The sequence below is a fragment of the Saccopteryx bilineata genome, chromosome 4 (genome assembly GCF_036850765.1).
Source record: "Saccopteryx bilineata isolate mSacBil1 chromosome 4, mSacBil1_pri_phased_curated, whole genome shotgun sequence".
In the NCBI taxonomy this organism is placed as follows: domain Eukaryota; kingdom Metazoa; phylum Chordata; class Mammalia; order Chiroptera; family Emballonuridae; genus Saccopteryx; species Saccopteryx bilineata.
Window position 1 is genome coordinate 86,574,113 of NC_089493.1, and position 15,166 is coordinate 86,589,278.

The 15,166-nt window shown below is 37.3% G+C and overlaps 1 protein-coding gene across 3 annotated transcripts in view; it reads left to right on the forward strand.

Annotated features, from left to right (window-relative positions):
* The first annotated feature begins 1,325 nt into the window (after positions 1 to 1,325).
* DPH6 (diphthamine biosynthesis 6) overlaps positions 1,326 to 15,166 on the forward strand; it is a 213,209-nt gene continuing 199,368 nt past the window's right edge. For 2 of the 3 annotated variants that reach the window (XM_066277189.1, XM_066277192.1), the window contains exons 1-3: positions 1,326 to 1,410; positions 6,631 to 6,725; positions 11,550 to 11,743. In XM_066277189.1, coding sequence (XP_066133286.1) covers positions 1,388 to 1,410; positions 6,631 to 6,725; positions 11,550 to 11,743 — 312 coding nt within the window. In that variant the 5' untranslated portion in view covers positions 1,326 to 1,387. Of the gene's footprint in view, positions 1,411 to 5,851; positions 5,875 to 6,630; positions 6,726 to 11,549; positions 11,744 to 15,166 lie in introns of those variants that run through there. The other variant, XM_066277190.1, reaches the window with a different exon arrangement.

Sequence of the window (15,166 nt, forward strand, 5' to 3'; positions counted from 1 at the left end):
TGGTCAGGGGTAAAGGAAAGTTTCTTCCTCTCCCACAGCACCTAGAGTCTTTGCTCTAGTTATTTTCTTCTATGTAGAGCACATGTCCACATTTACAAAGCTAATTCTGGTCCTTTAAGTTGGTCCAACTGTCACCTTATTAGTAAGTCCTACTTTGGTGTTCTATTTAATTCTTCAACTTGCCTTTCCTTCTTTTTCCTGATTCCTCACAGTCTCTCTCTTTTGTTAAATAGCTCTTGTTAAATAGCTCATACAACTTTTTAACATAATATATGTGGGGCAGCCGTGTTAGGCTTGCTGGCGGTTCTGCAAGCATGTTGCTTGATTCGAGTGTGAGCAGGTGGCAGAGGCACGGGTGCATAGTCTATACAAGGCGATAGGTGCTTGGCTGGGCAATGGGTCTCCCAGATTGCTCCCTGCCAGCTCGGAGTGCGGCTTTCCTTGCTCCCTTACCCTTACTGCAGATAGCAGATTTTCCTGTTTATTTGCTCACCTCTTTGTGAGCCTCCAATAAACGGGTATGGCCCAACACTTTCTGACTCCACAGCTACCATCTGCCCAAATCCACTGTGAACATGCCTGGCCTTGGCCAATAGCTGTATATTGTCTGCTCTCCCCACTTCCATATAAACTTCGTGAGGGGAGTGATCCTTGTTTTCTTCACGGATGTATCACAAGAGCCTAAAAACAGTGGCTGGAACATGAAAGGCACTGAGTATTTAGTAAAAGAATTTAGAAGCTAGATTTTTTTTTTGCAAGGCCGCTGCACTTTGGTGGTGGGCTTTAAATAGCTTCTCGACTTCCACATTACACCACAGGGAGTGAAAAATCACAGGGAGCCCCGAGGTCAAGGGGCTACCCTCAGATTTAGGTTTGTAAGACAAAGGAGAAAATAAGCTAAAAAACTTAAAGAGTGCACTTAGTTTTTTGCAGGGAGGGGAGGGGTGGTGGATGAGGAAGTAAGGGCAATCTTCCTTTCCCTTTGCTCATCTACAAGTGCTTCAACTCGCAGGATAAGTGACTGCACATCCTCATACCTAAACAAATCCAACGCCAGGGTGACTGGGCTCTGCCCTTTTCCTTCCACCTTCAGTGCCCTCACTTAGGTGGTCAGGCCGTGCCTAAACACCATATTTTCTGAGCGGAGATGTCGCTGCCACAGGGACAAGGCGCCAAGGTGCCATATCTACCCCTCGACCCCCACCCCCACCCGGGCTCAGCCAGGCGTGCCGCAGTGAGAAGTGGCGGGGGTGGGGGTGGGGGGCGCATAGCCCGTCCACAGACAGGCAGGGGGACGAACACCAGGCCGAGGCCCCGCGGCGCGTCAACGAGGTCGCGGCTGCGATGATGTCACTCGTCCACCGCACGCACGCGCACTGCGCCCAGCATGAGGGTCGCTGCTCTGATCAGGTAACGTGGCACCGGTGCCACCTTCTTCCTCTGCTGCCAACTGCAGTCCTTGTCTATTGATGAGAGGGAAGTGCCACTGCCGCTGCTCCGTCGCTGGCGGCGAAAAGAGGCCTGTGCAGGAGCCGCCTGTCGGGGTTTAGGGGCCCCTCCCGGCCAGAGGAAGGGGCGGAGCCTTCCGGCTCTGGCCCCGTGACTCCAAGATCGGGCTTGCGCCCCTCCTCTCCGCGGTCGCTGCTCCTCTAGTCTCCTGGCCCCCAAACTTGGATTCACATTGGATTCACCTGGGGAACTTTTAAGAACTCTTGATACTCACCGCCAGAGCGCTGGTTTAATTAGCTTGAGGCGGCCCGGAATCTGATTCTTAAGTCAGTGAAGTTTTGACAGCCACTGCCAAACTGTATTCCGTGCTATCTTCGTCCTATGTAGTTCCTTCAGCCTTTCCGTCTGGTACTCTGGGTCCTATCTTCCACCCTAGGTGGTATATATCCCCCGACCCTTCCTAGAGACGTCCACCTCTCCCTCACTTGTCCCCCTGTACCCCCACCCCCCGGCTGTGTCTGGATTGCTGATGGATATACACTGCTCACAAAAATTAGGGGATCAGGGAATATGCACATATTTTAGTACTTTGAGCCTTTTGTATAGTGCATTTTCACCAATGAAATAGTTGGTTTTGCATCTCATTTGCATAATTGAACTTTCTTTGACTTGTCCTTTGCTCTTCTGATGTTCTTTAATAAAAAAAAAATCAAATGCTTCTTTTTTTTTATTGCTTCATATTCATTTTGAAATATCCCCTAACTTTTTTGAGCAGTATATTTCCTTGGTGCTCGAGGACAGAGGTGGAACTGTACCAGTTTTATCCTAGATCTGGTTGCTGTTGTTTCAGACACATATTAGTTGCTTTTAAAGTGACCTATGGTAGCACTTCATATTCCAAAAGGAGTTTGAAATTTATGGTATCCCATCATATTTAGGTGTCTTAAGTCATGTAACAACCAAAGACAGGCCAGTTAAAATGTTTCCATACTCAGTCTGTAAACTGAAGCAAAAGGAAACACAATAACAAAGTTTGAAAGGGAATTTAAGGTATTCCAATTTTGTTTGGTGAGATTTGCATCTCTAGAGTGTCTGCACTGCATTGCAGCCATGCCATTTTTTTTTTTTCTAAACCCATTGACAATTTCATGTTCTTGTTCAGTAAGCTAGATAGTTACTACTGACCTATTAATAATATTAAGGTCTTGACATAACACTAACCCCTTCTGGAAACACTAGAATATTCCAGTTTCTTTTATTTCAGTGCCATTTCTAGGAGACTGTAATGTCACAATGTATTGTTATTCAGTAACTTTCTTCTGTAAAGTGACTAATTAAGCTTTGATTATTGTGGTCTCCATTTGGTCAGATAAGTATAAAAAGTAGCCCAGGAAATGAACAGTTCACATCCATATGCAGTTTGCTAAAAGTTTAACTGTTAAAAACACACCAACTAAAGACTCAGAAGTCTGGGGGCTCTGGGAGGGAAGGTGAGAAGATCAGTGCTGGACAGCTGTGTTAGGTAGGCTTGCTAGGGGTTTACCAGCTACAAGCACATAGCTTGATTAGTGCGTGCATGAGCACCTGGCAGAGGCACGTGTGCATAGCCTATATAAGGCTATGGGTGCTTGTGCTTGAGAGAGATGGGGGATTGTGGATGGTGGCTTGCCTGCCCGCCACTGTGAGGGGCTATTCTTGTTCGTTTGCTTGAGAGGTGGTTTCCCCTGCCTGTGTGCTTGTTTACCATTGTGAGATTTTATTAAATGAAATGGCCCAACCCTTTCTGACTCCTCAGTTTTTCTACCGTCTGCCCAAATCCAATGTGAACCTGCCTGGCCTTGGCCACCGGCATTACAATCAGTGTAATAATAACCCATTGCACTAAATATTCTATAATATTTATACAACATTACAGCAAACTACAATAAAAAAGCAAATTACAAAAGCCATTGATGGAAATTTGTTGCTAAACTCTAAGATCTGTATAAATGTTGGGAGACATACTGTAGGTATGAATACATAACTATATGTATATGAATATAAATACATATATAGTACCTATATGTGCATTTATGTGCACCTTTGCATGAATATATCTAGAGTTAAATACAGTCAATCTACTGTATTTTTTTTTTTTTTTCATTTTTCTGAAGCTGGAAACGGGGAGAGACAGTCAGACAGACTCCCGCATGCGCCCGACCGGGATCCACCCGGCACGCCCACCAGGGGCTACACTCTGCCCACCAGGGGGCGATGCTCTGCCCATCCTGGGCGTCGACATGTTGCGACCAGAGCCACTCTAGCGCCTGAGGCAAAGGCCACAGAGCCATCCCCAGTGCCCGGGCCATCTTTGCTCCAATGGAGCCTTGGCTACGGGAGGGGAAGAGAGAGACAGAGAGGAAAGCGCGGCGGAGGGGTGGAGAAGCAAATAGGCGCTTCTCCTGTGTGCCCTGGCCGGGAATCGAACCCGGGTCCTCCGCACGCTAGGCCGACGCTCTACCGCTGAGCCAACCGGCCAGGGCTAATCTACTGTATTTTCAATATATTGTGTGTGTGTGTGTGTGTGTACTAAAATGAGAGCTGGGATAGGTGTGTTTTAGGGAATAAGTGAAACCAAGATCATTATATATCTCTTGACCATAAAGAACATTATTTTCCTAATAAAAAAGATTGAATCATTGAATTTTATGGTTGAGTGACACCTTGAGGATTGGCAAGGCTATTTATTCTTCAATTTTATAATAAAGTATATAAACACAAACACGCTGAGTAATTTAACTTAGTATTCAGAGTTGTAAACTAAAATTCTGAAATGTTGAACTTCTCTTTTTTCTAACATACTTTGTGACATTTCAGGACATAAGATGCTTTGTATTCCCAAACTTATTTGACCTTGAAAATCATTGTTCTTAGAGTACTTGTTTTGGGACAACAAATTTTGGGAACTACTACTTTAAAACCATATTTGAAAACTTAGAATTTTAAAATAAATTAGAAGGCTAAGTTCTCATTACAGATGTATAACCTTTAATCGTTAATATTGTAAGGAGTTAGAATTGTGCAAGTATACCCTTTAATCTTAATTATTCTATATATTCTAAAGAATTAGGTCGTTTTGTCCTATGGCAGTGGTCGGCAAACTTAGTCAATAGAGCCAAATATCAACAGTACAATGATTAAAATTTTTTTTGAGAGCCAAATTTTTAAAACTATATACAGGTATTGATAAGCTTACGACCTGTGCAACTTACGATCATTCGACTTTAGGACCACAATCATTAGCCACGACTGCTCTGCGTCTGGCAGTGCAAGCGTTGCTCAGCTGGGAGTACGAGAGTGCTGGCCAATAAAATGTTTTGTACATGTTTATATATTTTGATATATTTTGCAATTGGGAAAATGTTTCCTATGGTATTTTTTACACCTGTATTTTGTATTTTTGTATGCACCAGTATTTTGTAATTTTGTATGTTTTGCAAATATTAAACCAGTTGTACTGGTAATGCAGTGTTTTACTTAAACCTGACGAATGTAAAAATAAAAAACAAAATGGTGTAGAGATGATACAAATGGCTCAAAATGAACAAAGAAAATTATGATATATAACAATAATGAAAGAAAATTATGATAAAATATGACTTAAAGATTTTTATAACATCATTTCACAGTACTGTACATATAGCCTACTCAACTTACGACCAAATCATGTTACGACCTGTCTGTCGGCACCAATCGTGGTTGTAAGTCGAGCACTAGCTGTAGATAGGTTCATTGTTATTATAACCTGCATGCCCGCACGTGGTATTTTGTGGAAGAGCCACACTCAAGGGGCCAAAGAGCTGTATGTGGCTCGCGAGCCGCACTTTGCCAACCACTGTCCTATGGACATACAGCAGTGAAGTTCAATAGGGGAAGTTGTGGAAGATGGATATATGAGAATATTAGAATCTGAGGAAGGGGAAATGATGTTTAACTTCACTTTGTCCTTTACAATCTCTCCCTTGAGAGTTCTGGAATGACAGTTGTTACTGATCAGAATGTGGTAGAGGCAGACAAATGTTGGGAACTAAAAAGGCAAAAGGCCAGCTTGTAGAATAAAAAGTCTCTTAGTTCCTTAGGCTATGATTAGGTCTAAACATTGCTTGAGGGTACATTTGCAGATCTATGGCAAAGACTAGAATAAAGGGAAACAAGAGAGCAAAAAAAGGGAAGAGAGGCAAAAGTAAAGGAAGAATGGTGTAGCGAGAAACTAGAGCATGAGACCCAAACAGCACAGAATTTGTCATTCAACCTTGTTAGAGTTGAAGTAACACTTGTCTTGACTAAGTGTTTTGCCTATACCTTAGGTTTGGTACCAGAATTAGAAGTTCTCTTTGCCTGACCTGTGGTGGCACAGTGGATAAAGCCTCGACCTGGAATGCTGAGGTCACTGGTTCAAAACCCTGGGCTTGCCTGGTCAAGGCACATAGGGGAGTTGATGCTTCCTGCTCCTCTCTCTCTCTCTCTCTCTCTCTCTCTCCTCTCTAAAATCAATCAATCAATAAATAAATAAGAAGTTCTCTTTAATCTGTTACTTAGATTTGTGCTCAAGCCTTATCATGTGATGGCTGGAAGCTGTAGTACTTATAGTACTGATGTTTAACTTTATTGGTGACACTCAGAGTTTGGCTTTCTACATCTGAAAAAATTGAACTCACCAAGTGTGTCATACTTTATCATTAGGTTGGATCTCAGATTTTTAATTTGATCTTTTAATTGTTGATGGAGGCCACTTGTTAGATTTCTTACTGTGGAACAGGTGTTTTTCTACTTTTTTCATAGCGAATTTCATCTAAAGAGTATATATAATAAGTTTCTAGCTCGAATATAAACTTAAATAATTTTATTTGCAAAGTACTTTGTATATTAAGTAAAGCTACTCTCACAAACCAAAGTTATATTTTGTTTAGAATGGTCTTTGGTATAATGGATATAATTTCTTAAGAGCTTGTGAGCAGCTACCTTAGAAATTCATATTTGCTCAGTTTGCTTAAGGCTATGGTAACTGTTTGTGCCTTGCATTCTAAATGTAAAGTAGTCCCTGAAATATCATGAGAAGCTGAATAAATCATGGGTTCTGTTTTGATAGCTAATGATTCTGTGTTGAATAATAGTAATCTGATATGTATCTCTGTTTTTTAGTGGTGGGAAGGACAGCTGTTACAATATGATGCAGTGTGTTGCTGCTGGGCATCAGATTGTTGCTTTAGCAAATCTAAGACCAGCTAAAAACCAAGGTAAGTGTATTCCTCTATTGCAAAGTCTCTCAATCAGTGGTTTTCAATCTTTTTGCATTAAGGGACCAATAACCTAGTTGGCCAGGAACGGAAACACTCACAAATAAAGTTTTATCTTACTGTGTATAATAGTATAATACAGTACAAGCTGGTGCTTGATTTTCAAACTCCACATGTATGATGCATTGACTACTACATACGTTTGTCCAAGTGCTTTTTATTAATTGCACATGATTTGTAAATGATCTGCACGGTGCAAAAGGTTGTCTGAAGGAGCCTACAAATTCCAAGGTTATCTAAGACAACCTCAGTAGTATTTTGATCAATGATACAGGAAAGTAGCAGTCACCTTGAACATAAGCACATTCAACTAAGCTCATTTGGTCTATAATATTTATACAACATCAGGATGGTTAACTCTTGTGGACTGGCACAAAATTTCTGCCTGACTGGTGGTTAAAATCCTGGCTCTAAATGACTGAAATTTCATTATTGTATTTTATTGTATACAATATTTAAAAACATAAAAGGAACTAATATATCTTTATCATGCTAAATTCAATGCTAAGTGTTTTCAATTACATACTCTTTCATCCTCACAAGAACTCCTAGAGAGTTCATGCAGCAGTGGTACTGAAGCTCAGAATTTTATAAATTTGTCCAAGATAAAAGAGCTAGAACAAACTTGCAGACCTGAGACTTGAACTCTCTTACTTCAGAATGCACTACTATTCCACCACAACACATTTCTGAGTGTTGCAGGGACTACACAGGTAAACAAGGTAGAGCCTCTAGGAGTTTGGGGCATATTATATCAATATAAGTAAGACATATATTGATAAATGATACTGCATGGATTTTATTACTAAAAGGATCTAGTTTAGCCATCTTAGATGTAAGCTAAATGTGTGAGACTTGATAGAAGTATAAATTAATATATTTTCACTTTTCACTTTTTTGGGGGGGAACAAAGACATCCATAACTAATCCACAGATCTCATTTTAGTGGCTTTTTTCAGATTATTCACCAATGAAATTTCCCCAGTTACAACATTTTTTTTCTTCTGTGTTCATGTTTGTCTAAATTTCCTGTTTTAATAAGTATACCATTTATATTGCATTAATGTTCTACTCTAATGACTACATCTTAACTAACTACATCTGCAATGATCATATATCCAACTAAGGTCACATTTTGAGGTACTGGATGTTACGACTTCAAAATAAGAATTTGGGAGTGTTACTTTCAACTCTCAACAATATCTTTTGTTAATTGAGATGTAATTGACATATTGTCTTAGTTTTTGGTATACAGCATAATGATTTAGCATATGTATGTATTGTGAAATGACAACCACAAGTTTAGTTAACATCCATCACCACACATAGTTACAATTTTTTTTCCAACTAGAACTATAAAAAATTTTTATACTCTTATTATATGCATGTAACTATAGATGTATGTTATTGTTTCTGGCATGAAGTAGGCATTCAGTAAATATAGTTTAATCTGAAGCTAGCTCTAAATCAATTAGTCTTCCTTCCCTCCCTCCCTGCCTCCCTCCCTCCCTTCCTCCCTTCTTCCCTTCCTCCCTTCCTCCCATCCTCTCTTCCTCCCTTTCTTCCTTCTTCAAGCTGCCAGTCTATTGAATTTTTGTTTTTATATCATTTTACAGTTGTTTTATATTTATGTTGTCTTTGCTTTTTATCCCCAAATAGATTGCCTGTGAGTTTCTTGAGAGGAGAGGTTATCTTTTCTGTGTTTTTAAAAATTTTTCCTCAGCACTTGGGACAGCTCTGTGCTTTTGGTATGCATTCACTCAGTTTATTGGTAGACAGATGAATAATGACATAACTAGGATTAGCCCTAGGATAGCCAGCAGTTATTTGTCAGATGTCTGAATTTTCTGTCCCAAGTACTGCTGACAGTGAAGTGGGAAGATGGAGATTAAAGATATTTTATAGGAGTAAATAGAACAGGTTTTATAGAGGGTTGGGGTATGCATACACTCTAGAATTTTGTACTGGGGTTCTGATGATGAATAATGATAGCTTTTTTAGAAGCTATCAATTTGTTTTGAAAATAATCTTTTATTTCTGTACTTTAAATAATAAAAAGAAACTCTGACTAAGGGTGAGTGGAAACCATACTTAAACTTCTATATTATAAAAAAAGAAGCAGATTTTTTTTTTCAGTCTGCACTGTTATGAAAGAAAAGAGACTTTTTTAGTCCTTGTGGTCAGTCAGGCAAGTGGGTTTTTTTAAACTGTCTATCTATGAGAGATTTGGGCATTAAAAAAAGTAGATATTTATATAACATAATACATACTCTGTGTAATCATAATTTCCCTCCCTGGAGTTTCTATCTAGTCTTCAGCTTTTCTATGTGAATTGTTATAGTTTACCTTGCCCTGAATCACTATTGTATAATCATCTGTGTTAATGGTTTGCAGGCAGGGTGGGTAAGATGACAAGCAAATTATATCTTTATACTTAACAATGGAATGGAGACATTTATTTAGAATATTGTTAGTGAGGGAAAAAATCCAATAGTAAATGGAATTGGAATATTATGAAGTAAAAGTTGGAAACAGCAACTAAAACTGTAATAATTGTAGCAGAAGAGAATAGATAGCGCGGTAGGTTAGGAGACAGTGGGTTTAGCTAATCTTTATTTAAAGTCAGCAGGAAGTTGGTGATTATTGAACAATTCGTTGATTGACTTCTGTTTTCACCCAAACATGTTGCTAAAGGAACTTTAATGAGGAATGACTGGTAGAGGTAACTCAGTGTAAAGTTGGTTAGAATGAATTCATGGTACTGCATTTTAAATAGGTTGCCTGGAAAGGAATTCATCTCCATCAGTGATGTTGTCATAAAATTCTTAAACCATCTCTTTAAACTTGTAGAAGAAACTTTTATGGCATGTTAATTGAGGTGCTTCAGGCAGCAGTGGAGCCTTTTGGTTTTATTTGATCTCATACCATTGTTACTATTTAGCTTCCATTAATAAAAGTTACAGTTTGGTTACGATGTAAATGGATCCTTAAAGGAAAATAGTCTTATAAATTTTTGTAGTAAGTAAAATGTTTTAATTATTGCGCTAACATTAGGAAATTTCTTGCTAAGCAGCTCAAATTTCTTTAGATATATTTACAGTATTAGATGGTATTGATATTTTTTAAAACTAATACATTTAAAGATTCAGTCTAAGTTTGAGATGAGGTTAGGCTGAAAAATTTTTAGATAACTTTGGCTCTCTCTACTAACTACTAGTGGGACTGGGGGCCGATGGATTTATAATGATATGAGTAGAAAGCCAGTCTGCTGTGTGGGTACAGAAGAAGATTGGTGAGCCAAACTGGGATGGCATTTGGTTGACGGTTTTCATTATTGGAGGGCCCCTTCCTCACAATATCATTTTTATGCCTTTTGATAGGATGCTTTCACATTCACTGGAAAGCCTGGACCTGCTTGGCATGCACACATACAAACACATATACATATGTATATGATAAACAAATCGTTTTGTATTCTTCTGTTTTTTAACTTAATGTGTTGTGAACATCTTCCATGTCATTAAGTATTATTCTACATACCATTTCCTAGATATCTTGTTTGGAATACAAGTACCACATGGAATGGATGTGTTCTGGAATAGATAAATTTGAGAGATAGTTCATACCTTGTCCCTTTTGTGGAGCAATTTAAACACAGTAGACTAGGAAGAATTGCAGCAAACATACCTATTTAATATGGTTTAACTCCATTTTTTTAAAATCTTGTTTGACCATGGAATCCTTTTTTTTTATCACTACCTTTTAATATCTTACGGTTTTTCTATTCCACACAATGTACTTTAGAAAATGCTCTTCAGATTATATTAATGATAATCCCTGGCCATATAGCTCGGTTGGTTAGCATTGTCCTGATACACAAAGGTTGCAGGTACGATCCCGAATGAGGGCTCATACAGGAACAGATCAATATTCCCATCTCTCTTTCTCCTTTCATCTCCGAAGTCAGTAAATAATTTTTTAAAATTATGCTAATGGCTACATGGTATTTAATGAATATACAAGAATTTCTTTTCATATAATCTTCGTGTTTATGCAAGATTCTTTTTTCAGAAAAGTAGAATTACGAGATCACAAAGTCTATTCCATTATAATCTAAGTTCATTTGTATCACCAAAGACTGCGATGTGACTCATCTGTTCTGAATATTTTACCTATATTGATGTTTGTGGAATCCATGGGAAATAGCGATTATGTTACTAATTAGCTTATGTTTCTGTACACGTTTATAACTTTTAAAAACATTGAATTTATATGTTTAAAAGTTTTGTTAAAGTGCTGAATATAAAATGTAGCAAGAACGTCTAAATTTGCCCCTTAGAAATATTTGTCACTTATTAACTAAGTAGGTATTTAATTAAGAAAGATTTTCTGCTACAACTCGATGACTTTGTGACTTACCATGAATTGATTTACAAAACATCTATGTAATAAAATCTATAATTGAATAATTAAAGTGTTTGGATAGATTTCTTTTTGAACATTCATCATATATAGTTTTAAAAATATATGTATAATTGTATTTATAATTAGCATTAAAGATGACTAGAGCTGATGGGAAATTGCTGTAGCTAAAGATAAATGTGCAGCTTCTTTTATTTCACTTCATGAATGCAGAGAGAGAGTGTAGTAGGCTTTTAAGTTTTATGTTAACTGTTCTCTAAGCAGTAAAACATAGATGGACATTCAAATCCACTTATTTTTTTTACCCTGTTTTACTGATTATTTCCACTTTAATTGTTACAGGGGAGTCAGATGAACTGGATAGCTACATGTATCAGACAGTGGGCCACCATGCCATTGATTTGTATGCAGAAGCAATGGCTCTTCCGCTCTACCGCCGTACCATAAGAGGAAGGAGTTTGGAGACAGGACGCTTGTATACCAAATGTGAAGGTGATGAGGTTGAAGATCTCTATGAGCTTTTGGAACTTGTTAAGGTATGCGGAGTGACCCACTATATTTACTGAATTTAATGTGTAATTTAGAAAATTACATTGACTTACTTAGTAATAAATAATTTGTAACTACTAGGAGCCCAATTAGTTTGTGAAAGGATATTTTATCTTTTTGAATAGAAAAGTGTTACTCTGCCTTTTTATTAAATAGTATTTTAAAATAAAACTTTCAATATAGTTTGTCAGCCAAGATTGTCCAATGATATTTACCTAAGTATTTTTTATTTTAGGATTTTGAAACTGACGAACTTTCAATCATTTTTTTTTAAGTAACTACATACTTTTTGAATACACTGTGCTTGTTAGATAGTTCTGGGAATTGGGGAATGGGGCAATGAACAGATCAGACAAAGTCTTTTTCTGCTGAAACTTACTTTCCGGGGGAAGGAGACAGACAATAAACTAACTAAATAAATAAATACCATGCGTGGGGGTGAAGAGCACTGTGAAGAGGAATGAAGCAGAGCGAGGTGACAGGAGTGATGGGACGGAGTGGTCAAGCAGGCCTTTCTGATAGGGTGAAGTGTAACTAGATCTAAAGAGAGGAAGCAGCTGAGCCTTGTTAAATCTAGTGGAAGAGGTATGAATTAGATACTTAAGGGCCTGCACATAAGAGTTTGGCAGCTGTTTTATATTCATTGTTAACTTCTCTAGGCAGACAATCTAAGACAGTGGTCCCCAACCCCCGGGCCACAGACCGGTACCAGTCCGTGGGCCATTTGGTACTGGTCCGCAGAGAAAGAATAAGTAACTTACATTATTTTCGTTTTATTTATATTTAAGTCTGAATGATGTTTTATTTTTTTTAAATGACCAGATTCTCTCTGTTACATCCGTCTAAGACTCACTCTTGATGCTTGTCTCGGTCACGTGATACATTTATCCATCCCACCCTAAAGGCCAGTCCATGAAAATGTTTTGTGACATTAAACCAGTCCGTGGCCCAATAAAGGTTGGGGACCACTGATCTAAGAGAGAAGGTGGGGCCCATTTATCTAGTGGTACTCTACTAAGGAAGTGTTAATTATTGGAGGTTATCTTTTCATTCTTTTGAGAGCCAAATATTTGAATACAGTTCAGTATTCTTCTTAAATATGAGTTTTATCCAGTCACATATAGTCAATTCAGAGAAGCATATCAAATGAAATGGAGAATAAAATGAGTATTTCCTGGATGACTTAACTTTTTAATTTTTCTTACAAAGGAAAAATAAGAAGATTTCTGTCTCTTCTTGTACCAAGGGACATTCCATTTCATTTTCTCAATCTCCAGAGAAGTTCACCTTTTCAGAAGTTAGTCATGAACCCGTGTCATGTAAATTTGCCAGTCACCTAATAACTACTTCACTGCTATACTTTAAACTTGATACTGGTCAAAGCTTAATATCAAGTAAGAATCTTGATTAAAAATATATATAAAGTATTTAAATTTCTTTAAAGTTTGCTTGACTGAAGTATTTATTTTGTATGTCACAACATTTTCATTTTTATTTATTCTTTAAAAAAATAAATTGATATGGGAAACTCTTAAAAAAATTCCATTATTTACTGCTTAGTTCTGGATAGCAAAAGAAGTAGATACTTTTCAGAGGAAATCACAGGGACCTGATTTCTTCCTCTTGGGAAGATACATGCTAATAAAACTATTTTGATTTTCAAATAAGGAAAAAAGCACACGAGTTCTACTATTAATAGTCTTCTCTCCATACAGGTAGCTAAGATCTTGACAGTGTTCACTTTGAGGTATGAAATACTGAATGCATATTTTACATTTTTAAAATGTCTTTCTCACCATATAAAGAAATTCAGGATTAAGTTAGCATAAACCAGTACTACAAAATGGTGGGACTCACGTGAGAAGTAATTGGATTGCTTAAAAATCTCTGAAAACTGGTAACTTTGGAGAAGCTCTGTGACAATAACAGCCTTCTAAGAAAGGGAAACATAATAAATTACTAATCAATTTAATTAAAAATGGTCAAATCAGTAGTAATTAAGAAGAAATTTCTCATTCAATCCATGCTGTCCTTAGAGAAATGCATTCTTTGCTATTTTCCTTTAAAACAGTCAGTTATGACATACATTAATGCCAATGTCAAATCCTGACAACTTCTGCTTTGGAAGTTTGTAGATGATAATTATAACTGTAGTTGAAAGAGGTGTTATCAAGTTGTCTGGGACAAAATAGTTTCTCTTTTTTTCCTGTATAGAAATATTAATTTTACTTTGGGATATTATAAGGACACAAATATCATAAGCATATTGTTTTTATCCAAGCGATTTTATAACCAGGCTATAATAGTTAAATCCATTTATGAAACACTGGTGCAGAGTCCAATAGAGGTCTTACATATTCTAAGGAGTAATTGAATAATGATGGAAAAATATGAATCTAGAAGACATAATTCTTCAAGTTAGTCTTTACTTGTTAGAAAATTATGGGAATTGCTTTTTTTTAATCCTTTGAATATTAATGGAGCACCTAAAGCATTATATTCATTTTAATTTTAAACATTTATTTATAACATTTTATTTCTGTGGATTTCACATATAAGTCAGTCTTTTGTTTTTGTAGCTCTTTTCTCTCCCAAATATTAGAGCTAGTTTTTGAGTCGAAGATGTTCCTTTTTGTAAAGAGTTTAATTGACCAATTACCAAAAGGAAGTAGGAAAGATTTGACAGAATTTAGAGTTAATAATTTCCTAACTTTTGTAGAAGGCATGAAAACTATTTGAAGTATAATAAGCCTTTATATCTCATTGATTAAGTGATCATAGTATATATATCCCAAGCTTTCTGTAAAATACCTGGTTTTCATATAGCTATTCTTTTATTCTTTATAATTTGTTTAATATTAAAAAGTCACTTCATTTCTCATATGGAATAATTTGGCTTACAGTGGGTCCTCGGATTATAACACAGTTCCATTCCTATAACAGTGATGTAACCCAAATTTTGGTGTAAGTCGAAACATACCCTAGCCTAAGTCACGTACCTATCTTAACACAGTTGTAAAATCATAATCTAGAACATAAAAACAACTAAGCCACAGAAAAAGGAAAAGGACATAAATGTATTGTACTGTATACTGTACCATAGTAACAGAAAAAATGACAAAAAATAACTGTAAAAGAATTTCTTACCTTTATTCCTGTGGTTGACTTGCACACAGGAAGGGGCATTGCAAGGTGGGAGAGAGGGAGCTATTGGGAGGAGGAAGCTGCAGAGGCAGGAGAACCTGCAGAAGGTGCTGGAGATACTGGGTCAGCTGAATCAGGATTGTCTAAGGAACATGCAGGAGATTCTGGACATGATTCTACCTGTACTGCAGGTGTTTCATCTCGAGACACAGCTGATGTAGAGGGTACAGGATCTGTTGCAGGGCTTTCTACCTTCTTAAAGGATT